Source organism: Schistocerca serialis, chromosome 2 (genome assembly GCF_023864345.2).
Source record: "Schistocerca serialis cubense isolate TAMUIC-IGC-003099 chromosome 2, iqSchSeri2.2, whole genome shotgun sequence".
NCBI classification, from domain to species: domain Eukaryota; kingdom Metazoa; phylum Arthropoda; class Insecta; order Orthoptera; family Acrididae; genus Schistocerca; species Schistocerca serialis.
In genome coordinates this window covers 529403062-529416805 of record NC_064639.1, presented here as the reverse complement: position 1 = coordinate 529416805, position 13744 = coordinate 529403062, and the positions used below count along the sequence as shown (strand labels likewise).

At 41.0% G+C, this 13744-nt stretch overlaps 2 protein-coding genes across 2 annotated transcripts in view; one reads left to right on the top strand and one right to left on the bottom strand.

Annotated features, from left to right (window-relative positions):
- The window catches only part of LOC126457498 (geranylgeranyl transferase type-2 subunit alpha), a 75799-nt gene extending 70755 nt beyond the window's left edge, over nucleotides 1–5044 (top strand). The window contains exons 7-10 of the mRNA XM_050093804.1: nucleotides 238–478; nucleotides 587–715; nucleotides 4411–4613; nucleotides 4695–5044. Of these exons, the coding sequence (XP_049949761.1) occupies nucleotides 238–478; nucleotides 587–715; nucleotides 4411–4613; nucleotides 4695–4946 (825 nt within the window). The 3' untranslated portion in view covers nucleotides 4947–5044. The remainder of the gene's footprint in view (nucleotides 1–237; nucleotides 479–586; nucleotides 716–4410; nucleotides 4614–4694) is intronic.
- Nucleotides 4940–13744, bottom strand: part of LOC126457495 (putative ATP-dependent RNA helicase TDRD12) — a 449051-nt gene continuing 440246 nt past the window's right edge. Inside the window, exon 29 of the mRNA XM_050093799.1 lies at nucleotides 4940–5207. Within this exon, the coding sequence (XP_049949756.1) occupies nucleotides 5080–5207 (128 nt within the window). The 3' untranslated portion in view covers nucleotides 4940–5079. The remainder of the gene's footprint in view (nucleotides 5208–13744) is intronic.

Sequence of the window (13744 nt, the reverse complement as noted above, 5' to 3'; positions counted from 1 at the left end):
TGAACCATTGGTAGTTTTATCACGTATGCTGCAGTGACACTGCAAAAGGTTGCTCTTTTTTAGTGCTAATGTTTGGTACATTACGTAGTCCTTAAGATTATTTATGTAATATTGCTCTATCATATTTGAGATGCATTTATTCCAACTTCAAAGAGCAGACATGTCCAGCTGTGTAACAACCATAAATCTTGTGGTACTGAAAGAGTTGTAGAACTCTTAACCTTAACAAGACAAAAGATATTTTCACCATCATCAGACATGTATCATGGTGACGTCATTTTATCCGAAGTTGCTGTACAAGTGATGGAAAAAAATACAACACATTCTATACACGTTCCCCTTGTTATTGATGGGGATTTAGCTTGGACAAGCACAGAAAGTCAGTTTGGACTTCAGTTTAGTGAAGGGTTGACATCAGTTTTGGAAGAAGAGCTAGATTCTTGTGCCCAGCTGCTAGAGCTGGAACCAGACAGTAAATGTGAGTTTTATTTGCTTGCAGATGCGCATTGTTGGTAGTTGTAGCTACTGTTGTGTTGGTGTTTAAGAAGTGTTGTAATCAGATAGCCTGTGTTAAATTTCTTTCCAGGGACGCTGTTGACATCAATATTGTTGATGCAGGCCATTGACCGGCATAAATACAGAGAGGCTACAATGGAAAAGTTACAGCTACTGAGCAGAGTTGACCCATTACGTAGCGGATATTATAATGATCTAAGTAACCATTTTACTTTTAACTCTTATTACACACATATATACTTCATAGAGCATGTCTAATATGTATTTCATTGATGACTACATACATATGCATTCCTAAATACCACTCATAATGCACAATCATTGATTGTGCATTTTGTCTGTTGCTCGCTTATTCACAAACCCAATTATTTTACCATGGGAGGTAATAATGGACCATTTAATAAAGTACTGTTCAATGCTAACTTCAAAGCTAATAAAGTTCAGATTACTTTCATGTCAACAGTCTGTTCTTTATGGAACTGGAATCCACGGATGTTAAATATGAGAGTTTTTCCAAGGATGTATGCTTGTCACCTTTTGAGAAATGTCACTTCAGCCATACAGTGTCAGATTTGAGCAACTCACATTTTGTCATCCTCTGGAAAGTGCAATATCTCTCACTGCTATTCTGAAACCTGTGTCACACAACCTCTGTGAATTTTACACCCATCATGTATTTGATGAGGTATCATACCAAATTATGGACAGAGGACAAGGCATAGTCAAAAGTTTTAATTATTATGTATTAAAAAAATATATATTTCAACCATGAAGTTTGATGCTGGTACTTGGCTTTCTACATATTCTTCAGTGCGACATGACTTGGTGGAGACCTTGATTATGGAGTTTCCATTTTGGCTGTTCATGAAAAAGTTCCACCACCTCACTCATTCTGAAAATGTGTGCCAAGCAATAATTTCTTCATCCTAGGAAGGTAGTAGCAGTCATTGGTGCCTCACCAGGAGAATGTGGGAAATGCAAAGAAGTACCGTGTGTGTTGTGACTAGAACAAAGTAGGTTGTCCTCTTGAAGCAAAACCATCTTGGACAGATTCCAGTGATGCTTTGTCTTGACAGCCAATTGTAACCTCAACTAAAATATTTTAGCATCACCTTGAACTATCACAACTGAGTCCTCACTTTTTTGTGTAGTGGTTGGGGTGTATTTTTCCTTCTTTTCCTGCTGTTGTTTATTTTGTAAGATTTGTGATGGGTCTTGTACCAGCACTAGCAGGAAGTTTGTCCCAGGCAGATATAACAGGGTAATATTTTGTCAACCCTGATACACTGCCAGATGAAAGTAGTATTACCTTATATTCTCTTCTCAGAGTCTGGATCCTTGTGTGCCACCTCCCTGTCAATCCAACTGCGGTGAAGATCCCTGTAATGCTCCCGCAAGTTCTCTCTATTTTGCTGCTAAATAAATAGTCACACGTCTCACAAACAGGGGTATATTTTCCCAACATTTTCACTATTACTTTTCACAACACAACTAATAATTGCTACAGTAATACAACTCTCTTGAGTACATTCAAACGCCCATACATGTATACTGTAGGACATGAGAGAAAATCCAGAACAACAACTACTGCTCTTCAGTTGTTCATTACGCCCTTGTTGGTGCGTCGTTTATTCCATGACTCTTGGATTCAGGCATTTGCTGCACCATGGCACAAATGACTCCCGGACAACCAGTGGTTGAAATACCATTTTTACTGGTCCCTTTCTTGCCGGCTCCACCACTGCTCCACATTCACTGCATACAAGAAAGGAAAACACACAGTTTACCTTTCCCACTACATTTATCCTTATTCAATTTACTCACGTGCATCTCTTGTCAATGATTTTCCAACCAGCTTGCTCAGAATGTCGTGCATGATGTTGAAAACTGCTCATGAGTGATTTTCATTTTTTCCACTGTTGCCTCATTGTGATACTCTCGTCCTTGAACACCAGGGCTTCCACTTATCATGTGATTCATGATTATTCAGGAGACGCAGTCTGCTTCTTGTTTGACACCAATGGAAGTCTCTGTGCCATACGAGGGGGAGTTGACAGTTCCTTAGATTTTCCTAGTTAAAGTTGATGTAGATTAATCCTGATGTTGCATTAAAACTTGTTCTTTACATTATATGCAATAGTAATTGCATAGCAGTAACATTGAAACTTCCTGGCAGATTAAAACTGTGTGCCCGACCGAGACTCGAACTCGGGACCTTTACCTTTCGCGGGCAAGTGCTCTCAAGTGGTAGAGCACTTGCTCGCGAAAGGCAAAGGTCCCGAGTTCGAGTCTCGGTCGGGCACACAGTTTTAATCTGCCAGGAAGTTTCATATCAGCGCACACTCCGCTGCAGAGTGAAAATCTCATTCTGGAAGCAGTAACATTGTTTTTTATTTTGCTGTGCCAGTTCAAAGTGAACATGGCACAAGAAAATGGAGAATTCACATTGAAAGATAATCATGCTGACAAAATTATTGATGTGTGTGGTACATTGGGTGATAACTGCTCTTCCTACTCCATATCAAGAATTTGGTTGCTGCATTTAAAACAGGACATTCAGCACTAAGAGATGGGTTGTCCTTCTAGGATGGTCCTTGTCAGTTTCAGAAACAGTGGATGCTGTTTGTTCCATGATCACGAATAATTGATAAAAAGATAACAGAGACCCTGGGCATAAATCAGAATATGTGCGGCATTTTACTCATGAGATTTTGAGCCTGAGAAGCTCTCAGTCAAGTGGGTTGCCAAATGTCTCAATGCAGACCAAAAGCATGAATGTGTGGGTGCTTCACAGTTCATTTTGGTCTAATTTCACTGGGATCTGCAGGATTTTTGGATCGTCTTGTCACTATGGATAAAATATGGGTGTACACTTATGATCCAGAGATCAAAGAACAATCCAAAGAAAGGAGACTCGGTGATTCTCCACATTCAAAGATGTTCAAAAATCAGCAGACATGTTTCTCATATCTGTCTTTTGGGATAATGAAGGTATCTTAGTTATTGACTACCTACCACATGATGAAACCATCACAGCAAAGTACTGTGTTGAATTTCTAGACAAACTGAAGCAATAGTTAGTATCCAAACATAGAGGAAAGCTGAGAAAAGGAAATTTGTGTCTGTGAGAGAATTCCTCTCATCATAAAGTGACTATTGGCAGATCTTAATCCTCAAACATCCACCTTATTGTGCTATCCTGTTTCCCTCAGACTATTATCTGTTCCCAAACCTCAGAAACATCTAAGGTAAGAATTTCTGAAAACTGAGGACACCAGAAAGGCTCCAGATGAGTGGTTTGCTGCACAATTGATTTGATACCATAAATATGTTGAGCTCAAGGGGAGATATGTTGAGTGAATAAAATTTTTCAAACCCATAACAGCATTTTTTCATTATAGTCAAGGACTTATCAGCAACCTCTTGTACAATGATAGATTGTTCAACATTGTTCCCGGTCAAACACAGAAAATGAATTGCTGCACCATTTTGTTTTCACTCCTCTATCCGTGTGCTACAAGACTGTGGTGCAGGAATTTCAATTTGTACCACGACCGTAGAGACATACCGACAAACAAATATAAAAAAAAAATTACTTCTCAGAAAATGCACAACATGATTGATTTATGAAATAGTATCAACACCAGTTCACATAGACTACACAAAAACCAACTTTGCCCATCGTAATTTCTCAAACCATCTCATTTGATTTTATCTTAAGTCTCCGCTACACCTTACGACTCCAATAGATATGAGTTTATTGCCACTCAGCACTTTCTCTTAAAGGCTAGCACCAACCTGTAATATAAATAAATACTAAATGCTTTATATTCATAATCCAAGATTGAAAGAGTTTTTTGCTGTAATTGGTGCAATTTTTTCCATTGTTTTTAGGAAGCAGATACCTGATGGAGTACGCAGTTGATGCTAACCAGACTGCAGTAAAATCTGCACTGCCAAAAGAAATTAACTTGTCAAACAGCTCTCTTACTGCTCTTTACCATGTACATCATTTAAGCTTATTCAGAAATGTGGATTTAAGTTGCAATATGCTTAAATTATCTTTGGCTAAGCTGCATTTACTGCAAAATTGCCAGGTGTGTAAACACTGATATTAAAATGTATATAGTCACAATTATTTGTGATTGTCCTTCTAACATAAGTTTATGAAATTACAGGTACTTAAACTTGACAACAATTGTATTAATACATTAGCTGCCTTTCCTGAGCTACGGCAGCTGAAGGAACTCTCCCTGCAAAACAATGAAATAACTGGTTCAGAGGAATTAAAATATCTTAAGAAGTGCAGGAAGCTTAATAGTGTTGATTTATCAGGAAATCCTATAATGGAAAATGATGATAACAATTTGTCAAAAATAGCAAAAGAAGCAGTGCCATCACTGCAGAAATTAAATGGTTTTCTTATATGATTTGATAATTTACTATAAAAAACCAAACTTATTTTTTATTATTTACATTGTCATTATAAAAAGTATATAAAAATAAATAAAATTGTTATGTACAGTCAGTCTGTGTGTAAAACAATTCTGTGCCTTAAAGCTTTTATATGTCATATCCCCAAGGATCATATGGATTAAAATGCATTTCAGGGTTTTCTTTCTCACTTGAATTATCTGAAAAGTCTGTTTCATCACTGTCCTGAGAATCGTAAAGTGGTACTGGAGCATGATCTGTAATACAAGAGAAGTTTTGATTAAATCCAGTGGGATTCACACATGCACTAAAAAGCTTGCCACAAACATTAAATTTTCATGATACCAATATACATAAGATAATGCATAACCTATTATAGCCAAGTATTATCAAGTTGAAAACAATTTATGAGACAAGCTTTCACTGATCATAATAGTGCAATAAAGCTGTTTCAAATTCAGCTGTGACCTGCTGTAGTTGTTGATGATGATAATTTATGTAAATCAATTGGTTCTATTAAGGAGAATTGAGCTGCTGCCTTGGTAGAGATATACATAGAATGCTGCAAATTGCATTATGAATGAATGTATAGAAGAGTCAGTTATTTGTACAGATTTTCTCACGTTCTTGAAGTCACACCATAAATAATTCATGTCACACACTTTTGTACTTGGAAAATCTTAGCTCGGCTTGATTGGTTACCCCAAAATATGATACCATATGATGATATGGAATGAAAGTAACAATGTACACCACCTCTTTTTTTTCTAATTTTTACATCATCACCTATGTCACATTGCAAACAATGAATTGTTTGTGTATTTCAACTGTGTTGTGTGCTCCTCCCAACTGAGTTTATTTTATCAAGTTGTAGTCCCAAGACTAACACTGTCAAGCTCTTGTACATGTTCTCATATATTATGCATTGTTAGATGCTAACCTATAGTGTGATTTTCAGATTTTAATGGGAGAAAACTGGATGGGGGCCATGTCCATGACCTGCTATTTTTAAAACTAGGTTTAATGTGCTACATTATCTTCAGACAAAACAAATTTGGCATCTGGTAATGTTACCATTGAATGCTGTGCGGCCACATGCTATGTGCCTGGCCTGGTGGTGAAACTTCAATCACTAAGCATGCAGCAGTCACAAAATTCCATAACTATAGACAGACACATATAATAGGACTAAAAATTATCCTAACTTTATTACTATTAGCGCCTTCCTCATGAAGAAAGAAGGATATGTTGATAAGCTTAGAAAGTATGGGCAAATGTCTGAGATCCCACGATGAGAGGGATCCATCTGTTTGTACACAACATGTGCACCCATCTCGTTCTGGGGTCTGAATGACCTGCCCCTCCTTTCCAGCCATCCCCAAACTATCCATCGTCCTTTCCTAAAAAAGGAACTAATGGTTCTAAAAGTTAGGATAAATCAAACCATGGAAAATCCAGCATGGAATGTAACAATATTGTGAAAAGGAAAGTTGCTACTCACCACAGAGTGGAGATGCTGAGGCGCAGGTAGCTTTTTGTTGTGCCTGTCACAAATAATAAAATTACTGGCCGAAAGCTATATTTGTGACAGTCCTTTTGTTGTGCCTATCTGCGACTCAGCATCTCCGCTATATGGTGAGTAGCAACTTTCCTTTTCATGTTGTTGTTGTGGTCTTCAGTCCTGAGACTGGTTTGATGCAGCTCTCCATGCTACTCTATCCTGTGCAAGCTTCTTCATCTCCCAGTACCTACTGCAACCTACATCCTTCTGAATCTGCTTAGTGTATTCATCTCTTGGTCTCCCTCTACAATTTTTACCCTCCACGCTGCCCTCCAACACTAAATTGGTGATCCCTTGATGCCTCAGAACATGTCCTAACAACCGATCCCTTCTTCTGGTCAAGTTGTGCCACAAACTTCTCTTCTCCCCAATCCTATTCAATACTTCCTCATTAGTTATGTGATCTACCCATCTAATCTTCAGCATTCTTCTGTAGCACCACATTTCGAAAGCTTCTATTCTCTTCTTGTCCAAACTATTTATCGTCCATGTTTCACTTCCATACATGGCTACACTCCATACAAATACTTTCAGAAATGACTTCCTGACACTTAATTCTATACTCGATGTTAACAAATTTCTCTTCTTCAGAAACGCTTTCCTTGCCGTTGCAAGTCTACATTTTATATCCTCTCTACTTCGACCATCATCAGTTATTTTGCTCCCCAAATAGCAAAACTCCTTTACTACTTTAAGTGTCTCATTTCCTAATCTAATTCCCTCAGCATCACCCGACTTAATTCGACTACATTCCATTATCCTCGTTTTGCTTTTGTTGATGTTCATCTTATATCCTCCTTTCAAGACACTGTCCATTCCATTCAACTGCTCTTCCAAGTCCTTTGCTGTCTCTGACAGAATTACAATGTCATCGGCAAACCTCAAAGTTTTAATTTCTTCTCCCTGGATTTTAATACCTACTCCGAATTTTTCTTTTGTTTCCTTTACTGCTTGCTCAATATACAGATTGAACAACATCGGGGAGAGGCTACAACCCTGTCTCACTCCCTTCCCAACCACTGCTTCCCTTTCATGTCCCTCGACTCTTATAACTGCCATCTGGTTTCTGTACAAATTGTAAATAGCCTTTCGCTACCTGTATTTTACCCCTGCCACCTTTAGAATTTGAAAGAGAGTATTCCAGTCAACATTTTCAAAAGCTTTCTCTAAGTCTACAAATGCTAAATCTTTCTTCTAAGATAAGTCGTAAGGTCAGTATTGCCCCACGTGTTCCAGTGTTTCTACGGAATCCAAACTGATCTTCCCCGAGGTTGGCGTCTACTAGTTTTTCCATTCGTCTGTAAAGAATTCGTGTTAGTATTTTGCAGCTGTGACTTATTAAACTGATAGTTTGGTACTTTTCATAATAGTGTTAAAAGTTAGGATATCTTTTTATACTTGGTATCCCAGGCAGATGCAGGCAGGCGAGATAACATGTTGTTCATGACTGAGAGTCAGAGTGATCCATGACTTCCCATTAGCAGCGTGAGTGTCATAAACATTGGGTAGTGTCTGTGGAATTTCAATTTTCCTGGTTCAGCCACACTGAGTCCAGAGCCAGTTGCTTGCCAGCTTCAGCCTGTGTTCTTGTTCAGACGGCTTACACCCGCTGGCTTTTGTGTGTGAATTCTTTGAGCTGTTATGCTCTCTTAGTTGTGTTTGTCCCTGGCTGCACTTTTGATTCTCTGCTTGTGGATTAGGTTGACACACTGTGTTTGTTCACAGTGTTTGCTCATGTAATGGTACTCTACACACATTTTTGAGCATCTTCCTATGTGACACATAACAGCTGGTGACAAGAACTTGTTCTCGTGTACATTTATTTTTGTGTCAGTGTTTTTATTGTGGCCATAATGGACCCAGCAGGTTTGGAGTGTTGGAAGCAACAAATGCAGCTGCAGGAGGAGCAATAGCAGCAGCAGCAGCAATGCGAGTGCATGTGGCACAGCCTTTGCTGTTGTCACCAGCTCCTTTTTCAAGTTTTGATGAAACCAGAAAGGGAGGAAAGTTATTTACACATTTGAAGCTCTATTTTATAAATTTGAAGCTCTACTGCCAGGTAAAGTGTGTCACCAAACCTGTTGCTGTCTTGTTGCATTAGTTTGTATGTGGTAGCGCAGAAATTGTGGCCCTTTATGGAGCCTGAAAAAGCTGAATTTACACAACTGTGTCAATTACTAATACACTTATATGGACACCAGATGCACATGGTAGCTGGCCATTTGCAGTTTAATCAATATTAGAAGTGTCCTGGGCAGTTGTATGCAGTGTGGATGGCAGACTTTAGCATGCAGATGTCATTTTGAGTGTACACATTGTAGTAATTCCTTGTTCATGATATACTGGAGCAGCTGGCACCATTCAAGTCTGTGCAGACCAAAACTTTAGCAGATTCAGATGCAACATCAGACAATGCACAAATTGAAGAGGAAACTGTTTTCAGATGAGACTGACAGGTGAAAAAAACATCAGTCATACCAGCGAGATGGGTCCCCAGTGGAAGATACTGAGGCTATAGCAATTGCATTGTCAAGTCAGCTGGACAGGTGTAGTACTGGAATGGGTACTCTGATGTCCCAGTGCAGGTCTTCTACAAACTGATCTTGGTCTCTGCTGTGCAAGTCTTCTGCTGACTTCACAGCAGGCATGGAGTGCTGTACTTCCACAGCGCTCATGGAGTGCTGTACTTACACAGCACTGGCCTCATCCCGCAGGCGAAAAAGTCTTGCTTAGATTGTTGGTCATTACACGAGAGGAGACAATGCCCCTATAAATTGCAACTTGTCACACCTACCGTATGTCAGGCCACTTTGTAGCTGTGAGTGGAAAATGTCAGCAATCTGCGCCACAGGACAATGTCCCTGTATTTGCACCGAGTCCACAAACAAATTAGCACACCTACAGCCATGCTGTATTATGGCTGATTTGAAGATAGCTGGGTTTTGCACAAAGGTCAAATGGGCCTTCGTCTATCTAATCCATTTGGATACTTATCACAAAGGGGGAAGGGAGCTGCTCCATGTTTTAACACTCTCAGAACCAAATAATACTGTACATTGGGCAGTGACTTCCTTTCCGGGCTGACTGCTAGTTGCAGCCAAATACAAAGTGTGCAACACCACCTCCGACTTTTAGTTCTGAATTCTCAGTTGGCAGAAAATATTTTCGGTCTCGATGCTTTCAGTACTTTTGGATTTGAAGCAGTCGACCAAGTTAATCTGGTCTCAGATAAATTACAGACATTGCTGCAGTCATTCAATCAATTTTTTGGAAAGTATCTGAGTGGAGCCGTCAATTTTGAGGCCTGCATTAGATGGAAACTGTTGGCAGTTTCTAATTTCTGTCAAGCCCTCCCAATCCCCTTTGCTACATGAGATAAAATGAAGGAGAACCCAAGAGGTGTCAGAATCTCAGGGCAGTGTTATCAGCTGTAGCAAGCCTTTGATGGTCGTAGTACAGAAAGCCAATGGTGAAACAGTTTTTGACAATTTCAAGTGCACGATCAATGCACAAAGTGAAATAGATGTTTATCCCATACCATGTCCTGAAGAATTGTTGGCGAAGTTAGCCAGTAGTCAGTATTTTTCCAATATTTACCTCCATGATGCATACCTGCAGTTGCCGTGGGGATTTTAGTATTAAATACTCACTCTGGGACGTACGAGTTTAACTGGTTGCTTTTCAGGGTAGCTTCAGCTTCAGCAATATTCCAGCATTTTCTTGGGCAACTTATCAAAGACATTTGCAAAATTTGCAGGAAATTTTTCAGTCACTGTTAGCCAATGGGCTGCCTTGCAAGCTTGAGAAATGTAGATATTTTGCCCCCAAGAGTGCAGTACTTACGGCAATATAGTACCAACAGCAAACCACATTGCAGCAATCGACAAACTGCCCGTTACTAAGAATATCAGAGCCACAGTCATGTTTAGGGAGGGTAAGTTACTGTGCAAAGTTCATGCCATACGCTGCTCATCTTTATCATTTGTTCAATAAGCTTCATGGGAAAGGGGTGAAGTCTGTGTGGTCAGAGTCATGTCAATTGGCATTCCATAAATTGAAGCAACACCTCCGCCCAGATCATGTTTGTCCACATTTACTCCTGATAAGCCTCTGACTCTGGCTGCTGATGCACCACAATATGGCACTGGTGTTGTACTCTCTCACAGACAACCTGATGGCTTGGAGCAATCTCTACTATAGAGAAATCATTCCCAAATTGAGAAGGTGTCACTTATGATCTTATATGGTGTTAAAAAGTTCCCCATGTTCTTGTACAGCACTAAATTTCACCCCTTACAGACTATAAGTGGCTAGTCCCCCTGTTGGGTCCCCAGACAGAACAGTACAGCATTGTGTTGTGTTTCTGAGTAATTAGTCTCACGAGATTCACTACCAACCCACCTCCCAGCATGCAAATACAGACGCTTAGTCACAGTTATTGGTTGGCTCCGAAGTAAACTTTGACAAGCAGAATGCAATCTGTTTTCACTGGACCACAACCTTAGGGTGCTCTTAACAAATTTCCATTGACAGTGCAGGAAGCTGCGGCAGCTACACGTGAGGATCCACTCTTGCGCAGAGTCATTACAGCAGTCCAGCCGGGATGGCCGGACCAATTTCCTGCAGATCAGACCCAGCATGGTGCCCTACTGCTTGTTACAGAAGATCACGATTGCCACATTAAAAATATTATGAAGAGGATAGGTTGTTACTTACCGTAAAGATGACACATTGAATTGCAGAACATGTACAATGGAGACACCTTATGCATATATGACTGCTATCTCCGGCCAGAATGCAACTGTTGCGTGGGGAGGAGGAGGGGGGGGGGGGGGGGGACAGGAATCAGCTGTGGTATGGCGTGCATGAAATAGATGGCGGCAGGACTAGGCTGCCAGATGCAGGAATCAGGAAGGAACCTTGCCACGGGACGGCACATCAGCAGTGACAAAAACCCCCTTGCCCAGTATGCAGAAGGTCTCACAAAGGCCTTCAAATACAGATACTATACCTGAGTCCTAGTCCACAAGCAGATTTCCCATACCATATCCCCACATATCCCCAATCTTCCCATCACCCTCAAGAATGCCACCCTTATCACCCAGTACCACCCTGGACTGAAACAACTCAACTCCCTTCTTCATCAGGGCTTTGATTATCGATCATCATGCCCTGATATGAGGGCCATCCTATCCAAGATCCTTCCAGTACTGTTCTGTCACCCACCTAACATTCACAATGATCATATCACTGTGGAAGACCTGGTACAAAATCTGTCCAATCCACCTACCCAGCACTTCCTATTCCAGTCCTGTCACAGACTTATCCTACCCCATCACAGGCCAGGTGAACTGTGCAAGCAGCTATGTTATATACTAGCTCTGCTGAAAACATTGCACAGCTTTTTGTATTGGTATGACTACAAACCAGCTGTCCATCAGGATGAATGGTCATTGCCAAACTATGGCCAACAGCAATTTGGACCACCTTGTGGCACAAAATGCAACTCTGAACATAACACGCTTGATTTCAGTGGCTGCTTCACAATCTGGGCCATCTGGATCCTCCCTTCCATCACCAGTTTTTCTTAACTATGCAGATGGGCATTGTCTCTACAGCATATTTTCCACTCCCAAAATTATCCCGGCCTTAAACTACAGTAACCTCATCTCCCCAAACCAACCAATCCAACAGTTTCCAACCACTCTGTCCTTGATTTCCTCCCAGTACATGTGCTCTCACCCTCAATATGCACCACTCTCTGCCAACGCACCTACCAGTCTTGTCCTGCTGCCATCTAGTCCCTGCACACTCCACCAACCAGTGCAGACTAATCTCCCCCATCTTCTGCCATCTTTACGGTGAGTAGCAACCTACCCTTTTCATAATATTGTTTATACTTCAACCTGGACTTTCATTGTTAGAATTACCACAGTATTATTCCACCATCATTGTGACAACACATCCTGCTGCTGTTACATGCATCTTCTTGGGCACTGGTCACTGAAACGTCTATTGGCCAACAATTAATTCTGCAGTAGAGCATGCGGTGTTAGCCTGTTCAATGTGCCCCCACAACCAGGCTCCCCCCCACAAAATTTTCTGATGTTAGTGGTAGACACCTTTTCTGATTCCCTCTTGTGCTACTAGGTTGTTCTCCACAGTGTTACATTCTACAGTTCATGCCTTAGCTGCCATTTTCACTATTGAATATGCGCTGCACATTTTGTGTCAGACAGTGGTTGCCAGTTAGTGTCGGAGTAACTTAGCAGTGTTCTTACCAAGCAACTCCAATCAATGGATGCAGTCCTATTGAGGTGGTGCACAGTTGTCAGCCTTGTGATCTCTTTGACCTATTGCGTGCGGCGCCACAGGCCCGTGGTCCAAGAGCTGTGCCACAGTTATCAGCAAGGTTTAGGCTAATTGTAAGACGTTGTGGTAGGAATTTAAGGAGTGGAAGGGGGAATATTCGATGGCATTGGTGTTACACTCTCCATCTTCCTAGCAGCAGGCACAGGTTGCACCCCACAGTCCCCTCATCCACTACCATTGGATGAAGCTTCAACCCTTCACCATTTCCAGCATGGCCCTTGACATTCTGCCAGAGTGTGCCCAAAGGCACCAGGGCAGCGAACCCCTAACCTAACTAACCTAAGGACATCACACACATCCATGCCCGAGGCAGGATTCAAACCTGCGACCGTAGCAGTCACGCGGTTCCAGACTGAAGCGCCTAGAACGGCACGGCAACATCTCGTGTGAATCCTTTGAGTTATTGCACTTTCTTACTTCCATGTTTATACATGACCGCACTTTCAGGGTCACTCCTTGTGGGTTACGTTGACACTCGGCATTTGTTCAGGGCACCACGTGTGTGTGTGTGTGTGTGTGTGTGTGTGTGTGTGTATTAGCAGTGCCACAATTTTGCCACCAGAAAGTTGAATAGATATCACTTGAACCATTTCATAGGATTTCCTATGAAACTGCAATATTCTAATTTACTTGAAAGGGTACAGTGATTTATGCAGTGAAACTCCTTTGTTATACCACAGAATATAATATTAGTGTGTAACTTATTGTGCAATGAATTATGTACATTTTCACAGTATATGGACTACTGCCAGGTAGTCCATATCAAAAGTATCCCAACACCCCCAAAAACATACATTTTTCATATTAGGTGCATTGTGCTGCCACCTACTGCCAGGTAGTCCATATCAGCGATCTCAGAGT